General features: G+C 55.4%; 1 protein-coding gene across 1 annotated transcript in view; it reads right to left on the bottom strand.

The window, feature by feature from the left end:
- Positions 1-2,484: 2,484 nt before the first annotated feature.
- GLG1 (golgi glycoprotein 1) overlaps positions 2,485-22,694 on the bottom strand; it is a 115,049-nt gene continuing 94,839 nt past the window's right edge. Inside the window, exons 12-26 of the mRNA XM_004600525.2 lie at positions 21,657-21,794; positions 19,924-20,010; positions 18,549-18,611; positions 17,286-17,399; positions 16,282-16,370; positions 14,536-14,653; positions 13,278-13,370; positions 12,081-12,218; positions 11,085-11,208; positions 10,350-10,492; positions 10,086-10,187; positions 9,150-9,257; positions 8,715-8,835; positions 7,530-7,636; positions 2,485-5,922 (exon numbers count right to left, since the gene is read on the bottom strand). Coding sequence (XP_004600582.1) covers positions 5,755-5,922; positions 7,530-7,636; positions 8,715-8,835; positions 9,150-9,257; positions 10,086-10,187; positions 10,350-10,492; positions 11,085-11,208; positions 12,081-12,218; positions 13,278-13,370; positions 14,536-14,653; positions 16,282-16,370; positions 17,286-17,399; positions 18,549-18,611; positions 19,924-20,010; positions 21,657-21,794 — 1,713 coding nt within the window. The 3' untranslated portion in view covers positions 2,485-5,754. The remainder of the gene's footprint in view (positions 5,923-7,529; positions 7,637-8,714; positions 8,836-9,149; positions 9,258-10,085; positions 10,188-10,349; positions 10,493-11,084; positions 11,209-12,080; positions 12,219-13,277; positions 13,371-14,535; positions 14,654-16,281; positions 16,371-17,285; positions 17,400-18,548; positions 18,612-19,923; positions 20,011-21,656; positions 21,795-22,694) is intronic.

Genomic DNA, 22,694 nt, shown 5'->3' with positions numbered 1-22,694 from the left:
TATGCCCTACTCTCTGTCCTATCCTTCCAGATGCCCAGCCTTTGTTTTAATGCATGTGTGCATTTGTGTCTTTGGGTCATACTTGGTGGTGTTCAGGGTTTACTCCTGGCTTTGTACTGTGGGGTCACTCCTTGCAGGGCTCCAAGGACCTTATGTGGTTCCGGGAATCAAACCTGGGTTGTCTGCATGCAAGGCTACCACCTGCTGTACCACCTCTCTGGTCCATGCCTAACCTTTTTAGTGTTGGCTATTTCTTCTTCTTTTTTTGCTTCTTTGCTTTTTTTGGATCACACCCGGCGATGCACAGGGGTCACTCCTGGCTCTGCACTCAGGAATTATCCCTGGCGGTGCTCAGGGGACCATATGGGATCCTGGGAATCAAACCCGGGTTGACCGCGTGCAAGGCAAATGCCCTACCCACTGTACTATGGCTCCAGTCGCTATTTCTTCCTGAATTTCCATGTGTTCATATAGGAACTTTGTAATATCTGGTCCAAATATCTTCCTTTAGGCCTCCCACATTCTGAGCTCAGTGCTCAGGGGCTGTTCCTGGTGACGCTCCAGGGACCATGCGGTGCCGGGGCTCCCTCGGAGAGCAAGAGCTCAGCCCCGGAGCCCCATCTCTGGGGCTCATTCCAAGTCCGGTTACGCCAGGTTACACTCAGGAGCTCACCCAGTGACAGTTCCAGGCCAAGCCCCCTCACTGAGGGCTGCGAGCGTTACCCAGCGGTCACCTAGGAACCATGTATGAAGCGGAGCTGGCACTAGGTGCCCCATAAATGACGCTGCCCTTGTTTCATGGGGGGTCCCTGTCCTCTGCCTCCTCAGTTACCTTAGAGGTTGCCCAGCCGTCTCTGTTCCAGCCTCAGCTTTCTGTGACAAGGCAACCCACAGATCTGGTATGTGGTGTGGAGTGGGCCTGCCTGGGCCCACATCCTCTCACGGTACCAGCAGCCGGTGGGTGGTCGCCCACACAGGCTATGTCACAAAAACGGTGGGAGCACCAGCACCTGCAGGGAGGACGAAGGGCCCCAGCCAGGCATTTAGAAGCCCACATGGCTGAGTCCAACACGGCCAGTGCTTAGAATGCAGGAAGCTGAGGAGCGGGAGGAAGCTCAGTGGTGGGGGCCCTGGGAAGGTGGGAAGCTGCCGAGGAGACGGAGTGGTTCCCAGTCTGGAAATGGATGTGGGGGGCTGGAGGGGCCCCACCAGGCACAGTGGGTTAGACTCATTCTGTCCTCTGCTCTGTGGGCCCGTGGGGGCCTTTCCCTTCTACAGGGTTCAGTGGTACCCACCTGTCCCCACCCCACCTGTCCCAGCCAGCTCCAGCTCTGCCCTTGGGGGGGTGCAGGGCGAGGGGATGGAGGCGAGAAGCTCCACGTGGCCTGTGCCGTGTGCCAGGAGCCCTGGAGACCCTCACTGCTGCCACCTAAGGCTCTTGGCAGCTCAGTCTACAGCCTAATCCTGGCAGCTGCCCAGAGGCATCACGGCTGCTATCTGCACCCAAGAATGTCCGGTGCCAGGGAGGGCTGAGGGGCAGGCCCTGGAGCCAGCACTCAGGCGGGTAGGAGCTGAAGGGCCAGAGTGGCCATTGCCCCAAGCTGTCCATGCTCCGCTGGCCTCTAGTTCTCGGCCTGTCTGGCTGTCCAGTGCTGTGTGGGGGCCCAGTGCCACGGTGAGGCTGTGTGTGGGGTCCCTATAAGCCCGGGGGGGGGGTACAGGGCTTACAAGGGTGGGTCCTCACCCCGCAACCTTACCACCTTCTTCCATCCCCTGCACAGATGCGGTGGCCTGAGGGCCCCTTTGCTCTGCGTCCCTTTAGAGAACCAGTGGCAACTTGGCCGTGAGGCCTGGACATGGCTCAGGGTCTTTACCAGATAAACCTTCCCCCACAAAGCTGGTGGTGAGGTGATCTGCTCCGAGGCCTGGCCCCCATCTGGGGCGGCTCCTGGTCCAGTGCGCCCTACTTCCCTGGGCGGGCGGGGACGGGGGTTTCCTGGGAGCAGGAGCCCAGGCCTGGCACCTCACTTCCCACCTCAGACCATGAAAGCAGAGCAGCGCCTCCAAGATGCTTGCACACCCCCAGCCCCGACGGGAAGGTTCACAGCTGGGACTCAGGACCCTGAGCCCCGCGCTCTCGGGGGTGAGAAGGCTCTGAGGAAGCCAGCAGGGCCCCTTCCTCTCCTCCTTCCTCGCACCCTGACAAAGATCAGCTTTGCTACAGGGGGTGGTGGGGTTGCAAAGGTGCGGGGTGCCCAGCGGCTGCTGACCCCAGGCCTCAGGAGAGGAGAGCAACAAACACAACGCGTCCTCTGACGAGCGTCTGAATTTGCGGAACCCCAGGTCACCCCTCCAGCCCCCCCTCTGGCTCTGTGGGAGCCGAGACACGCTCCCCACACCTCTCAGAAGCCTCAGGAGTGGCGGCCGGGCTCACAGCTCCAGGAACGCTCGCCCAGACACCACAGAGCAGATTTAACAAGTAAAAACCTGCAAACTCTTTATTAAATTCTCCCATTTCTTCTGTACAGAAAAAAAAAAGCACATTAAGTTCAGAATCTCGGTAACATCTCAAAATTACACAGCATGAACATGTAAAAACAAGGAACTGCCAGAATTTTATACATAGAAAGAAAACCATTTACAAAAGAGGCTGGGGAATTTCACGTTCCTTTTTTCTTTCCTTAAAAAAAAAAAAAAAGAAAGAAAAGAAAAAAAAATTTCAAGGCCTGGGACCTCCCGGTGCCTGGGCGCTGAGCCCTGAGGGCGGTTGTGGGCTGGGTCCCCGCCAGGGCTGACCGGGGCGCCTGCAACCATACCTGCAGGTCTGGAACGGCCAAGCTGGGCTCTGGGGTCCGGGAGGGAAGGGGTCAGCACGGAGAAACATAGGTGGGAGGACCCGCCCCTAGCCTGGCTGTGCGTGGCAGAAATGTGGCTGGGGCTGCCGAGCAGAGAGGTCCTCCTTGAATGCTCCTGGTGACCCAAAGCGCCCAGGGCCCTTCCGTGCCATGACCAGCCTGCTACTCTGCACATCCAATATGAGTCCGTTAATGTCCCGTCTGCTCCCCAAGACCTGGGCTGGAAGGGGGGCTTGGCCTTGCAGCTGATGACCCCCACATGTGAGCTTGGTTCACAAGAGGGAGGAGGTGCAGCGAGCGGCTAGAGCAACCAGACGAGCGGGTGCCAGACCCTGTAAATCAGAGGCCTGGGAAAAGGGGGAGAAGGAAGAAGCGGCCCCGGAAAGACAGAGGGCACAGCTGGCAGCCTTCCCCAAAGCACCTGGGTGGTGCTCAGAGGGAGTCCGAGGCTCGGGAGCTTCCTGACCCGAGGGCTCCGAGTTCCCGAGGCCCTGAAACAAGTAGACGTACCAAACGCGAGCCTTGAAGAGCTGGGTCTATTTTGTTCGACGCTGAGCATGCTGGCCGTGGGGGAGCAGCCCCCCCAGGCTGACGGCACCTTCCCCGCCCCAGGACTTACTAGGCTGTGGCCCTGGGAGCACTGGTGCCCACGCAGTGGTCAGCTCATGTCTCAGGGGTGGTGGCACCTAACTCGCTCCACGCCATGGGCTGGGAGTTACTGACATCTTGGAGGAGCTGCGGATGTCAGCGCCTGCTCCTTGCACAGGGTCCCCAGACACAGACGCTCTGGCTCCCCACAAGCTGCCGGGGCGACTGATTAGCATCATGGGGGGTGATCCCATGAAGGAGCAGCTCCTAGTGGGGTCAGTCTAGCTTCCCACAACCCGCCAGGATCTCCCCGTGCCCCCGGCTGCAGTCCAGGGAGCCCTCCCCGTAGCGCAGAGTGTCAGGGGGGCCAGCTACGGTCACCTTCCACTGCTTATGCTGCTCACGGGTGAGGCAGCAGGCAGTGATGAAGGCCAAACCCCTCACCGTCCGCCTCGAGGTTTACAGCGACTGACCGATGAGAGAGGTCAGTAACCAGAGGAGCCCCTGGGTCTGCTGTCACACCAAATGAGGTACAGAATGATTCAGGTGACATGAAAAGGGCACCGAGGGCTCTTGTCCCACTGTGCCCGCTGTCCCTGTCCGGTCCTTTCCAAAGGAGACGCTCTAGGGAACAGACTCCCAGGCTAACTTCCCACTGGCTGCGGGCAACGGCCGGGAGCGAGTCTTCTCTCATGGGGCCTGATCCCAGGCCCGGGCAGTCTGGCTGGGGCGCCCAGCAGCACCCGGAACCCCAGGAGACCGGAGGCCTCAACTCACAGCGTTTCAAGTTTTGGGATGCCTGGACACCTGCTGAGGACCAGGAAGACCCTGACTATGGACTGAGGGGAACTTCGTGGCTCTCAGTGGTGACAAGGAGCCACACTCCAGGCCTTCAGGGACAGGATCGAAGGAAAACAGGAAGGAAACCACAGTTTTCAAACAAAAAGTCAGTCAGGTTAGACAAGGAGTAACGGGACCAATGATCCACACGCCGACCGGGGTGACGGAGACACTTGGGGAGACAGGGCCGCCGGGTTCCAGGGATGCGACTGGGGTGGGGGGACAGGTGGGCACGGTCTGTGCGGACAGTTTTAGGCACGTGATTTATAATACTCTGTGGATGTCTAACAGGTTAATAAAATATATATTATATAAATATACCCCCCACTGTACACGCCGCCCTCTTGCACAGCCTCTGTGCCTGCCCCCGACTCACGCCAAGGTGCCAGGGGGAGCCAGGCGCTGGCACCCCCACTCGCCCCTGCACTGGTCACTCGTGGCCAGGTCATATATTGCTTCCATAAAGCTCCGGGTCGGGGGCGTTAGGCCCATCGCCAGCACAGGGGTCAGCCCGAGCCCACTCCGGGGGAAACGCAGCAAATGGACGGACGGGAGAGAATGGAGACGCCTCCATCTTTTAATGTGACAACTTTCCGCGCCCGCTCTGGGCTGAGGTACAAAGGAGACTGTCCAGTACCGGGGCACGGGGCTGCCGGGCCTGCCCCCCAGTCTCTGCCGTCTGTTCCCAGTGCTCCCCAGTGGACGAGTCCCGGCGCCAGTGCCCAGGCCTGGACCAGGCGCAGCTCGAGTCCTGCTGGCCAGGCACCCACACTTCTGACCCTCCCGGCCCTGCCCGTGCTGGGCGGGGGAGGTGCATGCTGGAGGTGAGGACGGGAGGAGGCCTCAGGGCATTAGCAGGCGGGACCCGGAGGGCATTGCTGTTCTGGTGGAAACAAAAGGGATCCGGAGCTGGTCAGTGGTTTCCCGCTGCCCGGAGCAGCCCGCAGTCCTCCTGGCCCCCAGCTGCTTCTGAGAAACGGGCGTGGCAACCCTGTCACTGCATACTGAGGTGGTTTCCCCGAAGTCCTGCCTTTGTAGTACAGTCACACAGAAGAAAGAACCCCACTGCCCCACACAAGCCTGGAGAGGATGTGATACTATATACATTTTTTTCGTTCTTAAAAAAATTCCTTTCTTTCCTTTTTTTTCGTGTTTTTGTTTGTTTGAAATTGAGTTGCAGGTCGGATGCGTTGGTTCTGGAAGTACTGGTGGTTCCACTGGCACAGGAGAGACTTGTCTACGGGCAAGCCGACCCAAGCCTGCCACCGAAGGCGAAGCGGCCAGCTGCTGCAGCGGACGCCTTGGACACGGGCAGGTCAGCGTCGGGACAGCGCAGTGGGGCCCTGCTGCTCTAACGGGGCGTTGGTGGCACCTCTTGGAAGAATGAGGTGAGTGGGGACACTATACAGGAGGGCTGTACAAACGGGGCTCTAGACAGGTCGCTCGTCTGGCGGTCAAGGTGGCTCTGGCTCTACCTGTCTTTGAGCTCGCGTGTCACCCGCTTGGTAATGCGTCCGCACATGAGGCCGACCAGGAACAAGATGCAGATGCTGCCACTGATGACGGAGAGGATGTAGTTCTTGGACGGTGACGTCATCACTTGCATGGCGAGGTCGGAGAAGCCGTCGGCAGGTGCCACCTGGAACGACAGGCCGCAGTGTCACCTTCCCAAAGAGCAGCGGGCCAGGCCAGCGACGGGCTGCCGGGTGAGCCTCGAGCCCCAGCTCGACCGCACATCCTTTCTTTTGGGGAGACAGGGCAGGGGCTGGGGCCTCGAGCACGGCCAGGCTAACGCACACAGCTCCACGAGACTCGAAGGGAGAGAGGGAGTGGGCAAAGGGGCCTAACAAGTCAACCCAGTGACCCTCACAACACGCTACTGGACACCCCTGCACTGAGAACCCCACCCTGATCTGGGTGCACTGTGATTTCAGTCATAAAATCATTCTGTCAATCCTCACAGTGCAAGGGATTCTCCCAGGTCACGTGATTTATAATACAAGGTGGCTGCAGCCTGAAAAAGGTCCCGATGGACCTGCCGGTCGCCTTCACAAGCAGAGGGGCAAGCACCGGACTGTACCCACCTTCCTTCCGTCACCGCTACACCAGCCCCCGCATCAGAACAATGTGCAAGCGTGGGTGAGACAAGCGAGTGTAGCCACAGACTTGGCCTCTGCAGTGCCAGGCATCGAACCCAGGACCTCACACACGCAAGGCAAGTGCCCTCGTGTCCAGCCACACCTCCGTCTCAGACTTGAAAAGCCCAACCAGTTCACGCCCTTTATTTATTTATTTATTTTTGCTTTTTGGGTCATACCCAGCGATGCACAGGGGTTACTCCTGGTTCTACACTCAGGAATTACTCCTGGCGGTGCTCAGGGAACCATTATGGGATGCTGGGATTCGAACCCGGGTCGGCCGCGTGCAAGGCAAACGCCCTACCTGCTGTGCTATCGCTTCAGCCCAGTTCATGCCCTTTTCTTCACCGCTTGCCACCAGCTGCGGCAGAATCGGGACTGAGAGGTTTCTGGGGTACACCTGAACCTGGGGCTCAGCCAGACGTGGGCAACATGGCCCACAGGAAAAAGCAGGGGAGCCACTGAGGCAACAGAGCGGTCCAAGTGGGCAGCAGGCCGCTCCCCTCTCACGAGGGCTTCCCGGCGGGCCGCGCCCCATCACAGCCCTGGGCTCCCCGTGGCTGGGCTGTGCCCTCCAGCCCTGACCGTCCAGCAGGTGGGAGAGGCGCTCTCACGGCTCCTCTCTCAGCCTGGCTCTGGCCAGCGCTGCCATCTGTCAGGCGCCAGTGTTCAGAGAGCTGGGTGCGTTCAGCCGGGACGTGTGTGTGTGTGTGTGTGTGTGTGTGTGACACACCCGGGGTGTGTGTGTGTGTGTGTGTGTGTGTGTGTGACACACCCGATGGTGCTTGGGACTTGCTCCTCAAGGTGCTGGGGATCACAGTGGCTGGAACTGGACCCAGGCCTCAGCAGACTCCTGCACACACGCCCCACTCTGCCTACTTTCCTCCATGCTCCCAGTTTCACACAGACAGTCTAAAAAACACAGCCCGGAGAGGAAAAACAAACTTCAAGATTCAAGCGCCTGGGTCTGTTCTGTGCCCATGGCGGCTCACGGCAGGGCGCAGTGGCCTGGTGAGGCCTGCAGGGTGCCCACACAGCGGGGCTGGTGGCTCCAGGCTCCCCTCGGGGCCGCTGAGGCTGGGACACGGGAGGGGGGCACGTGCTGTACCTTTGCCGCGTAGCTCCACATCTCAATCCGGTCGTTGAGGCGTTTCTTGCACTCCGGCTGTAACCTCACCCGCTTATCCTCCAGGGCCTCCATGAGACAAGACATCTCTGTGGGAGGAACGGAGAGTCTGACCAATACAGAACACAGATGATGCAGCAGGGTGGGTGCAAGGGAAATTGGTGACTAGGGAATTCATGTTTGTGGACAAAAAAAAAAAAAAATAGTCCATCCAGGGAAACTACGTGGGACACAACGTGAAGAAACCAGATATTTCACGCCCAGGCTGGCAGTCCCATCTCTCTGGAAACGCTCTCACTTTCCCGAAAGCCTATTCACCAGAACCCTTTGCGGTTAATGAGTCTATTTTCGTGCTTTGGTTCAGGGGGTCTGAGCTGCACCCCGCAGTGCTAAGGGGCTACACCTGGTTCTGTGCTTGGGAGTGCTTGTGGCGGTGCCCAGGGAATGATGCAGTGCCAGAAATCTAACTGTGGCTGCTGCAGGCAAGGCCTTGCAAGCACTAACCCCTATGCTACCTCTCCTGGATAAACCTTTCTCATTTCATTTATTTGTTTTTCAAAGGTTACTCCTGGCCTTGCACTCAGGTATCACTCCTGGTGGTGCTCTGGGGACCATATAGAGTGCTCTCACTTCATTGTTAAGCTTTTTTTAAAAACCTTTTTCATTTTTATCAGGTATGTCTTGCTCAGGGGCTGGAGCGATAGCACAGTGGTTGGGTGTTCGCCTTTCACGCGGCCAACCCGTGTTCAATTCCTTTGCCCTTCTCAGAGAGCCTGGCAAGCTACCTGTGCAAATTGAATATGCCAAAAACAGTAACAATAAGTCTCTCAATGAGAGACGTTGCTGGTGCCCGCTCGAACAAATCGATGAGCAACAGGATGACAGTGACAGTGATGTCTTGCTCAGAAATAATTTCACGCCCACCAGTGCCCCCACCTTGAAACCTGTGTCCCGACCCACTGCAGCCGCTGGGAAGCCGAGTGGGACAGTGTGACGGGCAGGTGGCGGCGGGGTGAGAAGCTGCTCAGTCTCTGCTTCCCGGCCCCAGTTCTCTGCTTTCCCCGTCACATTTCTAGGGGTGGTCCTGGCTCGGACAGCTAAAATTAAGGCTGTTTGGCAGAAACGCCCAGCCCCAACAATAGGACCCGTGTGGACATGGTGACTTACGGCGGCCGCGGCCCGGGGTGATGGCTGCGCAGTGGTGCTTGATGTCCAGGGCGCACGCCGTGTGCAGGACGGGGTCCACGAAGATGTCGGCCTTGCTCTCCTTGAGCATGTTCAGCACCTCCTGGGAGGGGAAGGTCGTGCCGAGAGCCGGGTGAGGGGACCCCACGTCCTGCTGTCTACACACCCAGTGGCGCTCGGAGACAGACAGCTGGGGGCGGACAGGCTGCCAGCAGCACGTGTGACCCGTGTCACCACCATGACAACAAGTAAGGGACAAAGTGGTGGGTGATTCATGGTCGAGGGCAGGTCACGTTTGATGAAGGACCAGCACGGGACCCAGGAGGGGGCAGGTCTGGCGTCAGTGCGGGCCGAGGGCACTGAGAGGCGCGAGAGAGGAGCGGGAGGGGCCGCGAGGGGAGTTGTGGCCGCGGGTACCTTTTTACAGATCTCCGTTTTGATCTTCAGCAGGTTGACTTTGAGGCACTCCTCCACCTGCCCCGTCTGCTCCTGGGCGGCCGCCTCTTCGGCGCAGAGATTGGAGATCTGCCCGGGAGACACCGACACAGTCCCCGTGTGCTCCACAGAGCCGCTCTCTGCCACCCGTGGTCACGCCCTGCCCAGCACAGGAAGCCGGGGCCAAGTCCTCCCCGGGGACGGGTTAGGGCCGTAAACCCGGCCCGAGACCTGAGCCAGCCTGTCCCACGACTGCTCGCAAGGAAGCCGGCTGCTCCCGGGGTGCACAGAGCCAGGCAAATGCCAGCCACGGCAGGAGATCAGGGCCCTCAGCGCGTGTACACATCACACGCACAACACAGGTCACCTTTCCCCCCGCCCCGCACATGTCCTGAAGCATGGCCCACAGCACAGAACGCATTCTAGCATGAGGGGCTGGGAAGTGGCTCAGCTGCAGAACACTCGGTTTGCAAGTGTGAGGCCCTGGGCTTGATAATGCCAACCAATAAATAAAAACAAGCAGAATAGGACCCAACGTTAGCCTTTTTTGAGCAGTTCTATGAATAAGTTTCTTTGAAATAGCTTTCAAAGACACGATTCCTCAATACTGACATGCTTAACAGGACTTTCTAAATGTGGCCTTTTCTAGCTAGAAAATAAAAGTTTCCAAACATAAATCCTGTTAAAAAATACTGAAGAATAGTCTTGTTCAACAGAGAAATACGGGAACATCATATGAAGCCGAGTTAGAACAAGACACAGAGCAGAGACCCTAGGAGATGGGCCTTCAACTAACAATGGAGTCAGAGAGAGTGAGAGACACAGATGCAGGGAGACGGACGGTGAGCGAGCGGAAGAGAACCAAGAACTTTCCTCTGGTAAGAACCTCCCTCCCAGTGGCCCCGCCCGTTCCAGTACCTCATCTGAGCAGTGCAGCTGGAGCTGAGGGTCTAGTCGGTAATCGAGCGCGGACTCCTGGATAATGACCCTGATCTGGTCCTCACAGTCTGAGGAGAGCCGCTATACGTGAGAGAGAGAATAGGTCAGCCCGTGAGAAGATGTGCCCCCCCACCCACACGTGAAGGAGTGAACAGGGTGTGGGGAAAGCAGAAGTGAGATGCAAGTGCCAGGCACAGTGGGGACCGTGTGGGGACGCATCTGCAGGGCGCCCCAGTGGTTTACCTGGTCGGCATATCTCAGCTTGAGACAAGAGATGACTTGACCTTCGAGCTCCGAGTCGTCCTTGGCCTTAGTCAGGATGCCGTGACAGAACTTAGGGATATCAGCTTTACAGGCTTTCCTCAGCACAGGGTTTAAGCGGTAATCTGGAGAAGGAAGGACACGTCGTAATCTCCCCCACCTGCACTCACACATTTGGAGGCCTGTATTCCAAACGGGGCTATGCTGTGTCATCGGTAAATGTTTACTGAGCAGCATTTACTCCACTGATCTTCACCTTCCTTGGCGGGAGGGTGGAGACCCAGGAGTCCAGCTCTGAGGGTCTGAAGGGTCCTACGGCACCCATCACCCTTGAGGTGGTCTGTGCAGTACCGTGGCCCACAGCCACTCCGACCCGGGACGTCTGAAGACGCACTGGCCTTTAGCTCAGAGCTGAACCTTCTCTGTTGTAAGATCACGGCCTATGTATTCTCAGGCCAAGCGTGCGGAGCTCTAGGAACTCTCTAGATCTTCCAAGGTGCCCGAACCCTGGTTCCTGCTAACAAAGGCGACACTTGCTGCTTCAGCACTGCCAGCCCCATGGGGATGTCACCCACTTCCTGGTGACCTCCAAGGAGGGGTCAGCAGTTCCACGGGGGCCTGAAGGTGCAGGGGCAACAAAGCACCTGCACTTGACCCTTTCTGTTTCTTGGTTTTGGGGCCACACTCTGTGATGTTTGGGCTCCTCCTGGAAGTTACCTGTGTTTTGGGTGATCTGGCGCTTGGTTATCATCTGCTTACACTTGGGATCCATCAATTCGCTATTTTTATTTTGTTTTAAGCACTGCAACATGGTTTTGGAATCTGCTTCCGGACAAAATCTCTGCAAAGAAACACAAGTTTTGCCAGTGACTGAGGGTCTGAGGGTCTGAGGGGTGAGGAGAATGCCCCACAGACAGGAGACTCTGATCCTCCACACGAGCCCGCTGCTGCCTATGCCTGTACGCCCTGTCACCTCCCGGAGGACTGAGAGATACACAAAGCAGACGGAGTTTCCACCATCTGCATCGCTTCTGCTTCTACTGGGAGGCTTGTGCCAGAAGCAGCCTGAAGGTGTCACCTCTAAGAACAGTGACTCGGCCTCAAGCTGCCCACTCCTCACCTGACCGGGTTCCCAAGTTCCTTTCTACTGAGTCCTCGTTCCCTATTTTGCTCCACACCTTGACAACTTGGGAGCTTTCACAGGAGGCCAGAGAGCTGACCGGACAAAAGAAACACCCACCCACCCAGGGGGTCGGGGCTGTGGGCTTGGGCAGCAGAGCGGGAGGTGCTAGGCCCTGGACACTGGCCAGTGACCTTGAAGTCAGAGAGCCATTCCGGAAGAGGAGCAAATGTCACACCCATCTCCTAAGTCCAGAGGTCTCCTGCAGCCGCCCAGTGGGCGACAGTCCGGCAGAGACACGGGACGATGGAGCCTCCGTGGCCAGGCCTGCTGGCTTCCTCACCCGAGGCCCTGCGCTCTCATGCTCACCCGCGCCTCACGCCTCAGCTCAGTGCAGACAGGCCCAGTCGAGAGCGCACATCAGACCAGATTCCAACCCAGTGGACCTGGGGCAGGACTCAAGAAACCCGAGTGCCCGGGACATGCTGTAAGAAGCAGGCGGGCGCAGGGGGAGTGTGGGGACTTTGCTGGCTCCTGGGAATGGTTCTGCTGTTGGGGCTTCTGTGCCTGGCTCAGGGGTTCGAGGCCCTTACCTTTATCATCTGCTTGCAGACTCTCATGAGCGTGTAGTCTAGTTCTGGGTCCATCATCTCAGTCTCCTGCAGCTTAAAAACTTTCTGGTGGCAACGGGCACCGAGCTGCTTCTTGTTCTCCTTCAGACACTCGATGATCTAGGCCGAGAGTGATGCCCAGTGCAAGTTATTAACTTGGGAAACGAAACTGAAGAGTTATCTCAGAGCAGCACAAAAGAGAAAGACAAGAGAGCATGCGCGGAGACCCCAAAGGCCTGGAGGCCTGATGCAGGAGCGCCAATCGCTACATAGGACTTCCAGAAGAAAGGAGAAAAAAAGCTACCACTGAAAGAACAGTAAAGAGAATTTCTGAGATCTGGAGAAAGACATAAACTCAGGGGTGGAAAGAATCCAGCAGAACAGAAAAAAATTTCAGACCACCACAGTAAAATTGCAGACACTTTCAGATAAGAAAATACAGAAGCAGAATTAACTACACAGAAATGAGAATCAGATTGACCTGAAACTCTGCAGTAGCAAGAAGACAATGAAACCATTAGCATAAAGGCAAAAAAGCAAGGCCCCAAAGCAGAAGCAGCGACTGAGTCACTGGAAGAACAGAAAGAGAAATCATTAAAAAAATTTTTTCTTTTTGGGTCATACCCGGCGATGCACAGGGGTTACACCTGGCCCTGCACTCAGGAATTACTCCTGGCAGTGTTCGAGGGAGTATATGGGATGCTGGGAATCAAACCCAGGTCGGCCGTGTGCAAAGCAAATGTCCTACCCTCTGTACTATCACTCCAGCCCCCAAGAGAAAGCATTTGTTTGCACTTCCTTTCAGGATGATTCTGGTAGGACCCTGCTCTGTGTATCTGAAAAGAAGAAGGATCCTTAGATGATTCTTCTGTGTCACAGGAACAGATGAGGGACTAATTAATTATAGGTGGAGGGGGTGGGGAGAGCCAGTGAGAAGGCCTTGGAAAGATCATTTCTGGTAATGACACAGACAAGGCGGGGAAGGACAAGGTAGCTTGAAGAAGGAAAGAGAATGAAGAGGTGACAAGGAACCTGGGTAAGGATCTTGGAAAATGCAGCGTGGGGTGGCCTCACAGGAAACGACACGGTGAACAGAAGCGCTGGGGCAATCACATCTGAGAGTAATTATTAAACTGCCGCCATCACCTTCCTTTCCCAACTGAGAGACAGCGAGAGTACCTGAGCGTTGCCGTACTGCACAGAACCACAGTAGTTCTTGATATCACTCTTGCAGGCTTCGTACAGGTCAGGTTCTAGACGGATGTCCTCTGTCTGCAGGAGAGGGAACCAGCATGGAAAAGTGACCTTGCTTTACACTGGTCCCACACGCTTACATTACAGAATGTATTACTCCACATTCATAATTATAGGATCTTATTCAAAGAGGTCTGAGACAGAAACCCCAAACAAAATCAAAACACTCAGGGTGTGTGTGTGGGGGATGGCGGGGGAGGTGGCAGAGCGGGTGGGTTTGTCTGCCAACCTGGCAGTGCTCAAGAGTACACCTGGCAGTGCTGGGAGATCTAGTGCTAGCGACTGCATGAAAACTATTTACACTCCAGCCCTTGAGCTGTAGCAGTATAAGACCTTTGGAGACACTGGCTGTATCTATGGTTTTTTAATTTAATTTAATTTAATTTATTTATTTTGCTTTATGGGTCACACCCAGCAATGCTCAGGGGTTACTCCTGGCGGTAATTATTCCCAGCATATGGAATGCTGGGAATCGAACCAGGTCAGCCGTGTGCAAGGCTATGCTATTGCTCCAGCCCCTGATTTCATCTTTTTATTCCCTATTAGCTTTTGCTTAAAGGGGAAACAGCACTATTCACAGCACAACAATGGACATGGTTTTTGGGATCACACCTAGTGGTGCTGGGAGGCCCACACGAGGCACCAGGGATCAAACTTGGATTGGCTGCTAACAGGAAAATGCCCTCCCCCCTGTACTATCACTCTGGCCCTAACCACACACTTAACTTCTTTGCATGGTTTGGCCTTAACCTCCAGGGGAAGAAAGATGTTCCCTCTTCCAGCCCATGCAGTGCTGACCCCCAATCCCCGGGTGCCCCCAGAGCAGCTCCTCAGTGCCAGGAGGCTGCTGGGCCGGGGGGCGGGCACAGATCCCCACATCAACACAATCCAACGGAATGGAAGGACTTGGCCTTGCACTTTCTTGCTCTCCTCTGCCTGCTGGAGCCCACCCTGAAAGAGTAAGCGGGTGGCTGTGGTCAGCCACTGCTCTCAAGCCTATTCGCTGAGTGGGTGCCAAGGGCCGCCCCCTCGGGGAGGGCACAGGCAGGACTTCCACTTGCATGTGGAGAAAGGGTTCGGACCGTCCAAAGGAGGAGGCGAGCAGGGAGCGCACTTTCCAATGGTGAAACTTGGACCCCTGCCCCTCTGGCTGCGGGTGCCGCGGCCGTGCCCAGGGCATTACCATCTCCAGCTCCTCCACCCGCAGCTGCTTCCGGCACTTCAGGGACACCCGGTGCTCCTTGGCCTCCTGCAGCGTGTCGTTGCGCACGGTCGTGCTCAGGCAGATGACCACGTCCACCCTGCCGGGAAGAGAGAGCCAAGGCTGAGGGCTGCACGCGGGGCGGGCGGGGCTGACAGCCACGCTGCTCTGGGCAGTGTGGCCCAAACGCTGATGCCGCGGCTGGCGGGTGGAGAGGCCCCAGCCGTGAGCAGAGAGGAATGCTGCTCTTGAATCTGCGCTGTCTCCCAGGGACAAAGCCCTAAGCCAACGGGAGTGCAGGAGGGGCAACATGGGAGAGGGGCCGAGGCGTCCTGGGCGCCCGAGGGGAGCTGTGCTGTGAGCGCATCCTCAGCGAGCCCCAGTGGCATGAATCGAGGTTTTGTTTCCTCACGAGCTCTCTAACCCAGTCAAAGACTTTGCTGCTTCCCCCCAGAGATGACATAATGGAAAGATGTTGGAAGGAAGTCAGCTCGCTTCTTTCTTCACACTGAACTTGCTCTGCTAAGTCCACAATCTGCATTTGCTTCACTAGTTAGACAGCCTGAGCCTGAAAGAGCGGACGGGAGGAAAAAGCTCCTTTGGCCCCAAGCTGCTGCTTTTTAATTTAATGTGTTTGTTTGTTTGTTTGTGTTTTACGCCATACCAGATGCTGCTCAGGGCTTACTTCTGGCTCTGAGCTTGGGGATTTGCTCCTGGAGGTGCTCCGGGAACCAGATGGGATGCCAGAGATCAAACCCGTGTCAGCCATGTGCAAGGCAAACATCCTACCCACCATATACCACATCCGGCCCCTAGCTTCTCAAACTGGGGTCATGACCCCATCTGGGATCCAATACTGAACTTTGGGGTCAGGAGAAATTTGTCTTTCAATAGATTTATGATTTGTTATCAGTAACTTTAAAAAGTCATCATTTTGTTTTATAAGGAATCATTATGTTTATGCATCAGTATCATTTACACGTATAAGTTGAAATGTTTGTCAGTTAATGTTTACAACTTTTTTTATATACCTATATACTTGGAATAGCTTAAGAATTTCTTGCAGAAAGAGGTCGGAAACGGAAAATGTTTAAGAAGCCCTGCTTTGGGGCTGGAAGGACAGTACAGCAGGTAAGGCACTTGCCTGGCACGCGGCCACCTCAGGTTTGATCTCGGGGAACCCCATATGGTCCGCCAAGCACCTCAAGGAGTACCGCTGAGTGCACAGCCAGGAGTACCTCTGAGCATTGCTGGCTGTGGCTCCAGAACAAAACAAAAAAGCTCTGCTCTGACCGCTGACTGTCCCTGTCAGAACCAGCAGCTGATGAGACAATGGAGCAAATTACCACAGGCTCAGCCCTTCCACGAGAGGAGAGCGGAGGTGGCCTCCAAGGCCAGTCTCTGGACAGCAGGGCGCTGCCTGGCATCTTTTTCTCCTTTTCTTTCTTTCTTTCTTTCTTTCTTTTTTTTTTTTTTTTTGCTTTTTGGGTCATACCTGGCAATGCTCGGGGGTTACTCCTGGCTCTGCACCCAGGAGTTACTCCTGGCAGTGCTCAGGGGACCCTATGGGATGCTGGGGATCAAACTTAGGTTGGCTGTGTGCAAGGCAAACGCCCTATGCCCTGTGCTATCGCTCTAGCCCCTGCCCCGCACCTTGAAAAGTCACTCTCTCAGCAGTCAGGAGAGACTTCAGGGCAAGCAGAATGCGTTCATCAAAAAGTGACTTACTTCTTTTTTATGTTGGGGCAAAGTTTCAACACGTCCTCCTTGCAGGCCATCTTAAACTTGTAAGAGAACCGGAAATCCTTCATTTGCACCTGAAAATGGTGAGAAAGAAAAACAGAGGCTTGTGGCAAGCTCCCCACAGTGGTGCTGGGCAACAGCGTCCAATCCTTCCCAGAGCCCCCTTTCCTGGACTCGCAGGACCCGCCCCGCCCCGCTCCCCAGGACGCTGCCTGCTGGCTTCCCCAACCCACTACTCCTTCCGCCGAAGGGCCACACAGACAGGTGTCCCTGTCTTGCCCTGTCGCCTTCTTGATGTTTCCTCAACTTCCTCCTTCATTGCCCAACCCACCTACATCGCCTAGACAGCACAGGGACGTGCTACTGTCTGTCCCTGTGCAGCCCCGGCTAAGGCGCCACTGATTTGCAGACTAGCACACACAGCCAACAGGCACTCGGGGGCCTGGGTAGGGAGGGGAGCGCAGAGGAGGCCTGGACGTGCCTCTCGGGACAGAAGTGGCTATCCTGCCCGCAATGGCACCTTCAGGGAGCCACTATGCACCACCTTGGAATGTGCTTTCACTTTCATACTCCAACAGGCCAGGGCAGCAGGACTCAGAAATAGGCACCGTGCACTCTGGGGTCCCAGTACTGCACGGTGACAGAAACAGCTGGCAGGAGGAGAGGCTAAAACACCCCCGAAAGCCAGTGACACAGAAGCAGCAAAGTCCCGGCGGTCTGTCTGCTCCCTGGGACAATGGACGGTTCTGCAATATTCTTATTTTCTCAAGTCCCTGCCCCTTTCGGGAGCCGAACCACTGCCTGGCTGTAGATGGTAAAAACCACACGGTGAGGTGGCTGGGGGTATCGATGGACAACAAACTGAAACAGGACATGTATTTGGAAAGAAATGATTTTCCACACACAAGGAGCCCTATCTTCAGGAAGAGGAAGGGATTCAGCAATGATCCCAGCAGTGACAAGGAAAGAGACCACCAGGGACTACTGACCAGCTGGAAGTGAGTGACCCCGATGGCGCACTTCTCGTTCATGTCCTTCTGGTGCTTGTTCTGTATCAGACACTCCATCAGGTCCCCAGAGTCGATCTGGTTATCGGCCACATCCTGGGAAGGCAGACAGCCTGCTCACTGCCACGTGCGACAACCGAGGAGCAAATCCTGCACCCGGTTCATAAAAAATGCAAGTGGGTCTACTTCTAAAACCTCAGCAATGAGACATAAAAAAGTATGCCAAAGGAAGCCTGAAAACTGACAGGGGAGGGCTGGAGAGACAGCGGAGTAGGTATGCTTGCATGTGGCTGACCTGGCTTCAATCCCTGGCACTTCTCAGGGTGCCCCCCAGCCCATGCCTCATCAGTAGTCACTGAGCACCGAGTCAGGAGTAACCCCTGGGCACTGCCAGGTGTGGCCCCCAAAATAAATGGGAAGGGCGAATGGAGTGATACAGTGATAGCAGATATAGTGCTTCTCTTGGCATGTAACTGACTCAGATTCAATCCTCAGCACCCCATAAGGTCCCCCAAGTCTTGTCAGGAGAAGTCCTGAGCACTTTTGGACTTCTCCTGACAAGGAGAAGCACTTGTGGCCCCAAAAACAAAACCAAAAACCTCGGGCAGGAGAGATAGCACAGCGGGTAGGGCGTTTGCCTTGCATGCGGCTGACCTGGGTTCAAAACCCGGCACCCCCTATGGTCCCCCAGCATCACTAGGAGTCATTTCTGAGTGCAGAGCCAGGAGTAACCCCTGAGCATTGCTGGGTGTGACCCAAAAAGCAAAACCAAAACAAAACAAAACACCCAAAAATCTCGACCCCTCCCAACCAGAAGGTGTAATTATTTGGGGCATCGTGTCCACAGTGAGCTGCCCCGAGACTCTCCAGGAAGGTACCCTGGCAGTATCCTGACTCTTTTTCTCGAATCACGACGCCGACACCCTTCTCTGGGCGACTTTCACACCCACAGCGTAAGCGGTTCAACATAAGTGAGGTCCTTCGGGAACAGACGGGCTCAGCAGGGAGGAGGGAGCTTCTAAAGGGGCACCCTCTCCCCTCCTGCAAGGGGCAGCCCAGCCCCTGCCACCAGCCACACGGGTTTCTCACAGCAGACACCCAACCTTCCCCGCAAGAAGATGCCCTCTCAAAATCCACTTTCCGTTACTCAGGAGTGAAGTATGCCACGAGCCCAGCACACGGCGGCCTGTGCCAGACGGGTTCAGTCAGCCCGATTTCACCCCAGTTTCTCCAGACATCACTCACGTGGCAGAAGTTCTGGATGATGGGCTCGCAGGCTCTCATGAGTAAAGCTTCTATCTGGATATCCTGTGGAAGATGAAATGCATGGGTAACTGCTTCAGAGAGGGTGGACGAAGGGTGACTTCTTTTCCCAAGTGGTCTGCTGGGCCAAGTGTCTAACGGACACAGAAACGAACCTCCCTGCACACGCCTGATGCCCAGCGCTGCTCCCCCCACACCACGGAAGGCAAGTTCGCAAGAGACAAACTTTCCTCCTCCCTGAATGAGAATCAAGAATCAGAATCAAGAACGGGAGGCGGACAGTCTCGGTCTGATGGCCGCCACCACTCTACGGTCTCTGCAGAGTTAGGAATGAGCCTTGAGCACTGCCGGGTGTGCCAAAAACAAAGCCAAAAGGAAGGCTGGTGGGATGGCCAGGGAGACAGTGTGGGGTGGGGCGGGGGTAGGTGTTTCTCTGCACCTCTCTGAGCCTGGTTCCATACCTGGGACCACACTCGGTTCCCGAGTACCACCAGGAGACCTGGAGTGATCTCTGACCCGAGCAGGAGGAATGCAAACCCCTTCTGCCCCGCAAATGAAGAATGTTAGGGGGAAAAAAATCATATCGGTATGTAAAGCCTTTGGAGTTTTTCCAAAAAAATAAGCAGAACACAATAAAAACTGGGATAACCCACATCTGTCCTTAATTCAAAAGCTCCAAAACGAACTACTGTCCTCAAATCAGAAACCAGGAACTGCCTTCAGGGAGTACACGAAAGGCTCTGAAGCCAAGAAAGCCTGGAGCAGCGCCAGCGACAGGGAGGCCGTCCTCCAGAGTCACCAGAAAACCCTCACGAGCTCCCGGACTATGAGGCTGGGGGAGGAAGTGACAGAGACATAAGATGAGGCGACAACCAGAAAGCAAGAGAGGAAGGACATGGGGAGGGAATGGGCTGGCTGAGAAATATTTTGTAGTACCACTAATTTTGACAAAAAATTAATTTAAATAATTCCAAGAGGCTTAGGAGGAACAAATATCCAGTCCTTGTTTCGCTGAGTTTTGCCACCCAAGCTTAAGCCACATGAAGGTTTAAGCGTTCTTAGGTGCACCTCCTTCCCAGTAATAATCTCTTTCCCACACACAGGGCCTATGGTTCTGGGCTTCCTAAGGCCTGTTCTCTCGGGACGAAACAGGATAAACACACACGTTCAGTCTTCCGTTCGAGTGGAATTCCCCGAACACACAAACGTTACCAAATGACCCAGAGGTTCATAGGACTACGGAGAGAGCAGGGGTGTGTGACGGCACGTGAAGAGCAGCGGCCCTTTCCTAAGAGATGGGGAGAGCTCTAACCCCAGGGGTCCGTCTCACTTAGCGCTGCTGGGCTGCCCTGCTTACCTCGGACTCGAGCTCGGTGAGGTTGCCGACGATGTCCCTGCACTCCACTGCCAGGTCGTCGAGGTGGTCCTGGAGGCACTCGAGCTCCTGTGGAGAGAGCAGTCCCTGGCTGTGGCGCTGACAACGGGACTACCTCTTTTTCAGTTGCTTTACCTTTCTTTTCTTTCTAAAACAGAACACTGAAGCTTCATTTGATTCCCCAAAGGGATTCTGTGGAAAAGTTAGTGACCTGATGAAACCGAGCGGTCAAGAGAAGGTGTAACGGCCACAGAAACGGTCCAAAGGCCAAGTCAGTATGTCCACAGGACCAATGCGCGGTGTCCTCAGCCTGGGCCTCCTCCCAGGCCTTCCCACCGGCCCATCAACAGCCATTTCATCACTACCCGTGTGGATCGAATAATCCTTGCCTCCCATTCAAAACCTGAGCGGTGCCGACAGTTACTAAAGGCGCGGAATACCCAGTCTTTAGGGCAGGACTGTCTCACCGGCTCACTTCCCCAAAGCACCAACAGCTATGTCTCAGCACCGGGCGCTGTCAGACAAGTTTAACTCATGGTCCGATACAAAAATCTCTTTTGGGATTAGGATGGGGAGGAGGAGAAAAAAACGGAGAAATTATACAAAAGAGCAGGATCTCTGTGAGCAGAAATCCTAACTGCTTTAGGAAGGACTTTACAATCCTAAAGGAAAACCTACAGACCCCGCAGGGCTGAGAGCAGCAGCTGCAGGGAGCGGCCCTCCCACTGCTGAACTGCTGTCCTGAAGGTACAGAGGGTAGCGCGTGGCACCGCTGTCATTCTCGGGGCCTCTTTCCAGAGGGACGGGAAAGGAAATGGGGATCTCTTACCACCACCTCCCTTGTGCCAACAGACAGACGCAGCAGAGCGCTACACCGAGCAACACTCCATGGCGAACCCGACAGCACCAGAGCAGCCTGGAGGCAGACGCTCAAACTTCCCCAGGCAAAGCACATGAGTGAAGGTCAACTGCTTCTGCAAAATGCCTTTTCTGTACGTGGAACTTTCTTAACAGCTTTTGGAATGCTACAAATGGACCCTGGAGACCTGAGCTCACTCCTTGTTTGGGGATGAATGTTCTAGCAAGTAGCCATTCTTTGTTGCTTGGTTTTCCTGCCTTAAGGTAGAAGACCTTGCTAAGGCAGGGCAGACCTTGGGTTCCTGACACTTCTGGGAGGTGGGAGTGAACCACACTTGCGGTACTCAAGGGTGAATCCCAGGGTTCTCAGTGCCAGGAACCAAGCCGGGAAAAGCACTCATTCATCCTTCTGAGCTATCTCCCTGGCCTACATCCAGGTATTTTGTTTTCTTAAATTGAATACAGATTTTCTATAAGGCAACATGGAAGGAAAACAACCACTCACAAAATATAGTAACCATAATATAAAAGCAACTGCTTAGAGAACGTACAATTATCCTCAGACAGAGAACAAAGAGGAACTCTCCCTAAGACTTTCCTGCAGAGAGCGCTTGGTAGCCAAGAGGCTCCTGTTCAAGCCAGGCACTGGACGGTCCTGTGAGCACGGTCTGGAATGCCCATCCCCACCACCCCCCACACACCAGATCTTACAGAGAACCTTGAATAATTTATCATGTCATCTCCACAAAGTAAGCAGAGGTGAATTTGGTGGAGGCCAGACTCCCTGTCACACATTCATCTTGAACACTGCTGCTACAATCACGGGCCCTGCATAGATAGGGGGAGTGGTCTCCTACCTGTCCAGTCTCTGTTTTCTCACTGCACCATTTCCCAAGATCAATCAGGCACTTATCCTGGAGGGCAGGGTCCAGCTTGACATCCATGGCACGCTGGTGCAGGATCCTTTGGACTTCAGCTCTGCACTCCCGGGAGAGCTGCATGGGAAAAAGAGGCAGATACTGACTCAGTACCAGGGTCACGGGAGAAAGCAAATCTGCTGCCAGGAAGCCGGCAAATGACTTCACAGTTAACTGTGAAAAGCTCTACACCAAGAGACTCTTCCAGAAGACTGAAGACTTCTCGGGCCTCGTTAGCCAGCAACTCTGGGGATGAAACGACACACCCAGCATCTTCTACGCGCTGCACAATGCCCTCCCTTTTCGGAGAGTAGCCTCAGCGAAGAAAGTCGGGTTCTAGGCGGGTGAGCCTGGTGCTGAGCTAAACGACCTTCCCACTTTGTGGTGGTTGCAGGAGAGAATGTCCTCTCCGACTCAGGAGAGAAGGACACACACATCCGAGTCAGGAGAACTGAACTCAATCAGACTCAAAACAGGGAGCAGAAATGACTGTCCCTTTGGGTCAGGCCCACAACCCGCTGGTTGACTGAGGGAGAATCAGCAGAGGAAGAAACAGATGAAAAGCAGTATTTTGGAAAAGGCTGTGAGAAAGCTGTCATTTGCAGGTACGGTAAGTCGCTTCCTAAAAAAAGCCAACACACCTGGGAGCGGGGTGGAGAGTTAGTCTAATGGGCTGGAGGCAGAGAGCTGTTCTGGAGGAAAGACAGTGGCTGCACATGGCCGGGAATGTGCTGCCACCGAATTCCTCCCTCAAAGTGGTTCTGGGGCTGGAGAGAGCACAGCAGGTGGGGCTGTTCTGGCTTCCTACCTGGCACCCAGGAGTATCCCTGAGCGGGGCCGAGGGCAATCCCTAGCACCGCCCAGTGTAGCACAAAAGCCAAGAAAATAAAATGGTCCTGATCACATGTGGATTTCGCTTCAGTTCTTGCAGAGCAAGCAGCGTGTCAGGGTCGCCCGAGACCCAAGCACACACAGGTC

This window comes from Sorex araneus, chromosome 8 (genome assembly GCF_027595985.1).
Source record: "Sorex araneus isolate mSorAra2 chromosome 8, mSorAra2.pri, whole genome shotgun sequence".
In the NCBI taxonomy this organism is placed as follows: Eukaryota; Metazoa; Chordata; class Mammalia; order Eulipotyphla; family Soricidae; genus Sorex; species Sorex araneus.
The sequence above is the reverse complement of the archived record's forward strand: the minus strand, read 5'-3'. Positions and strand labels throughout refer to the sequence as shown.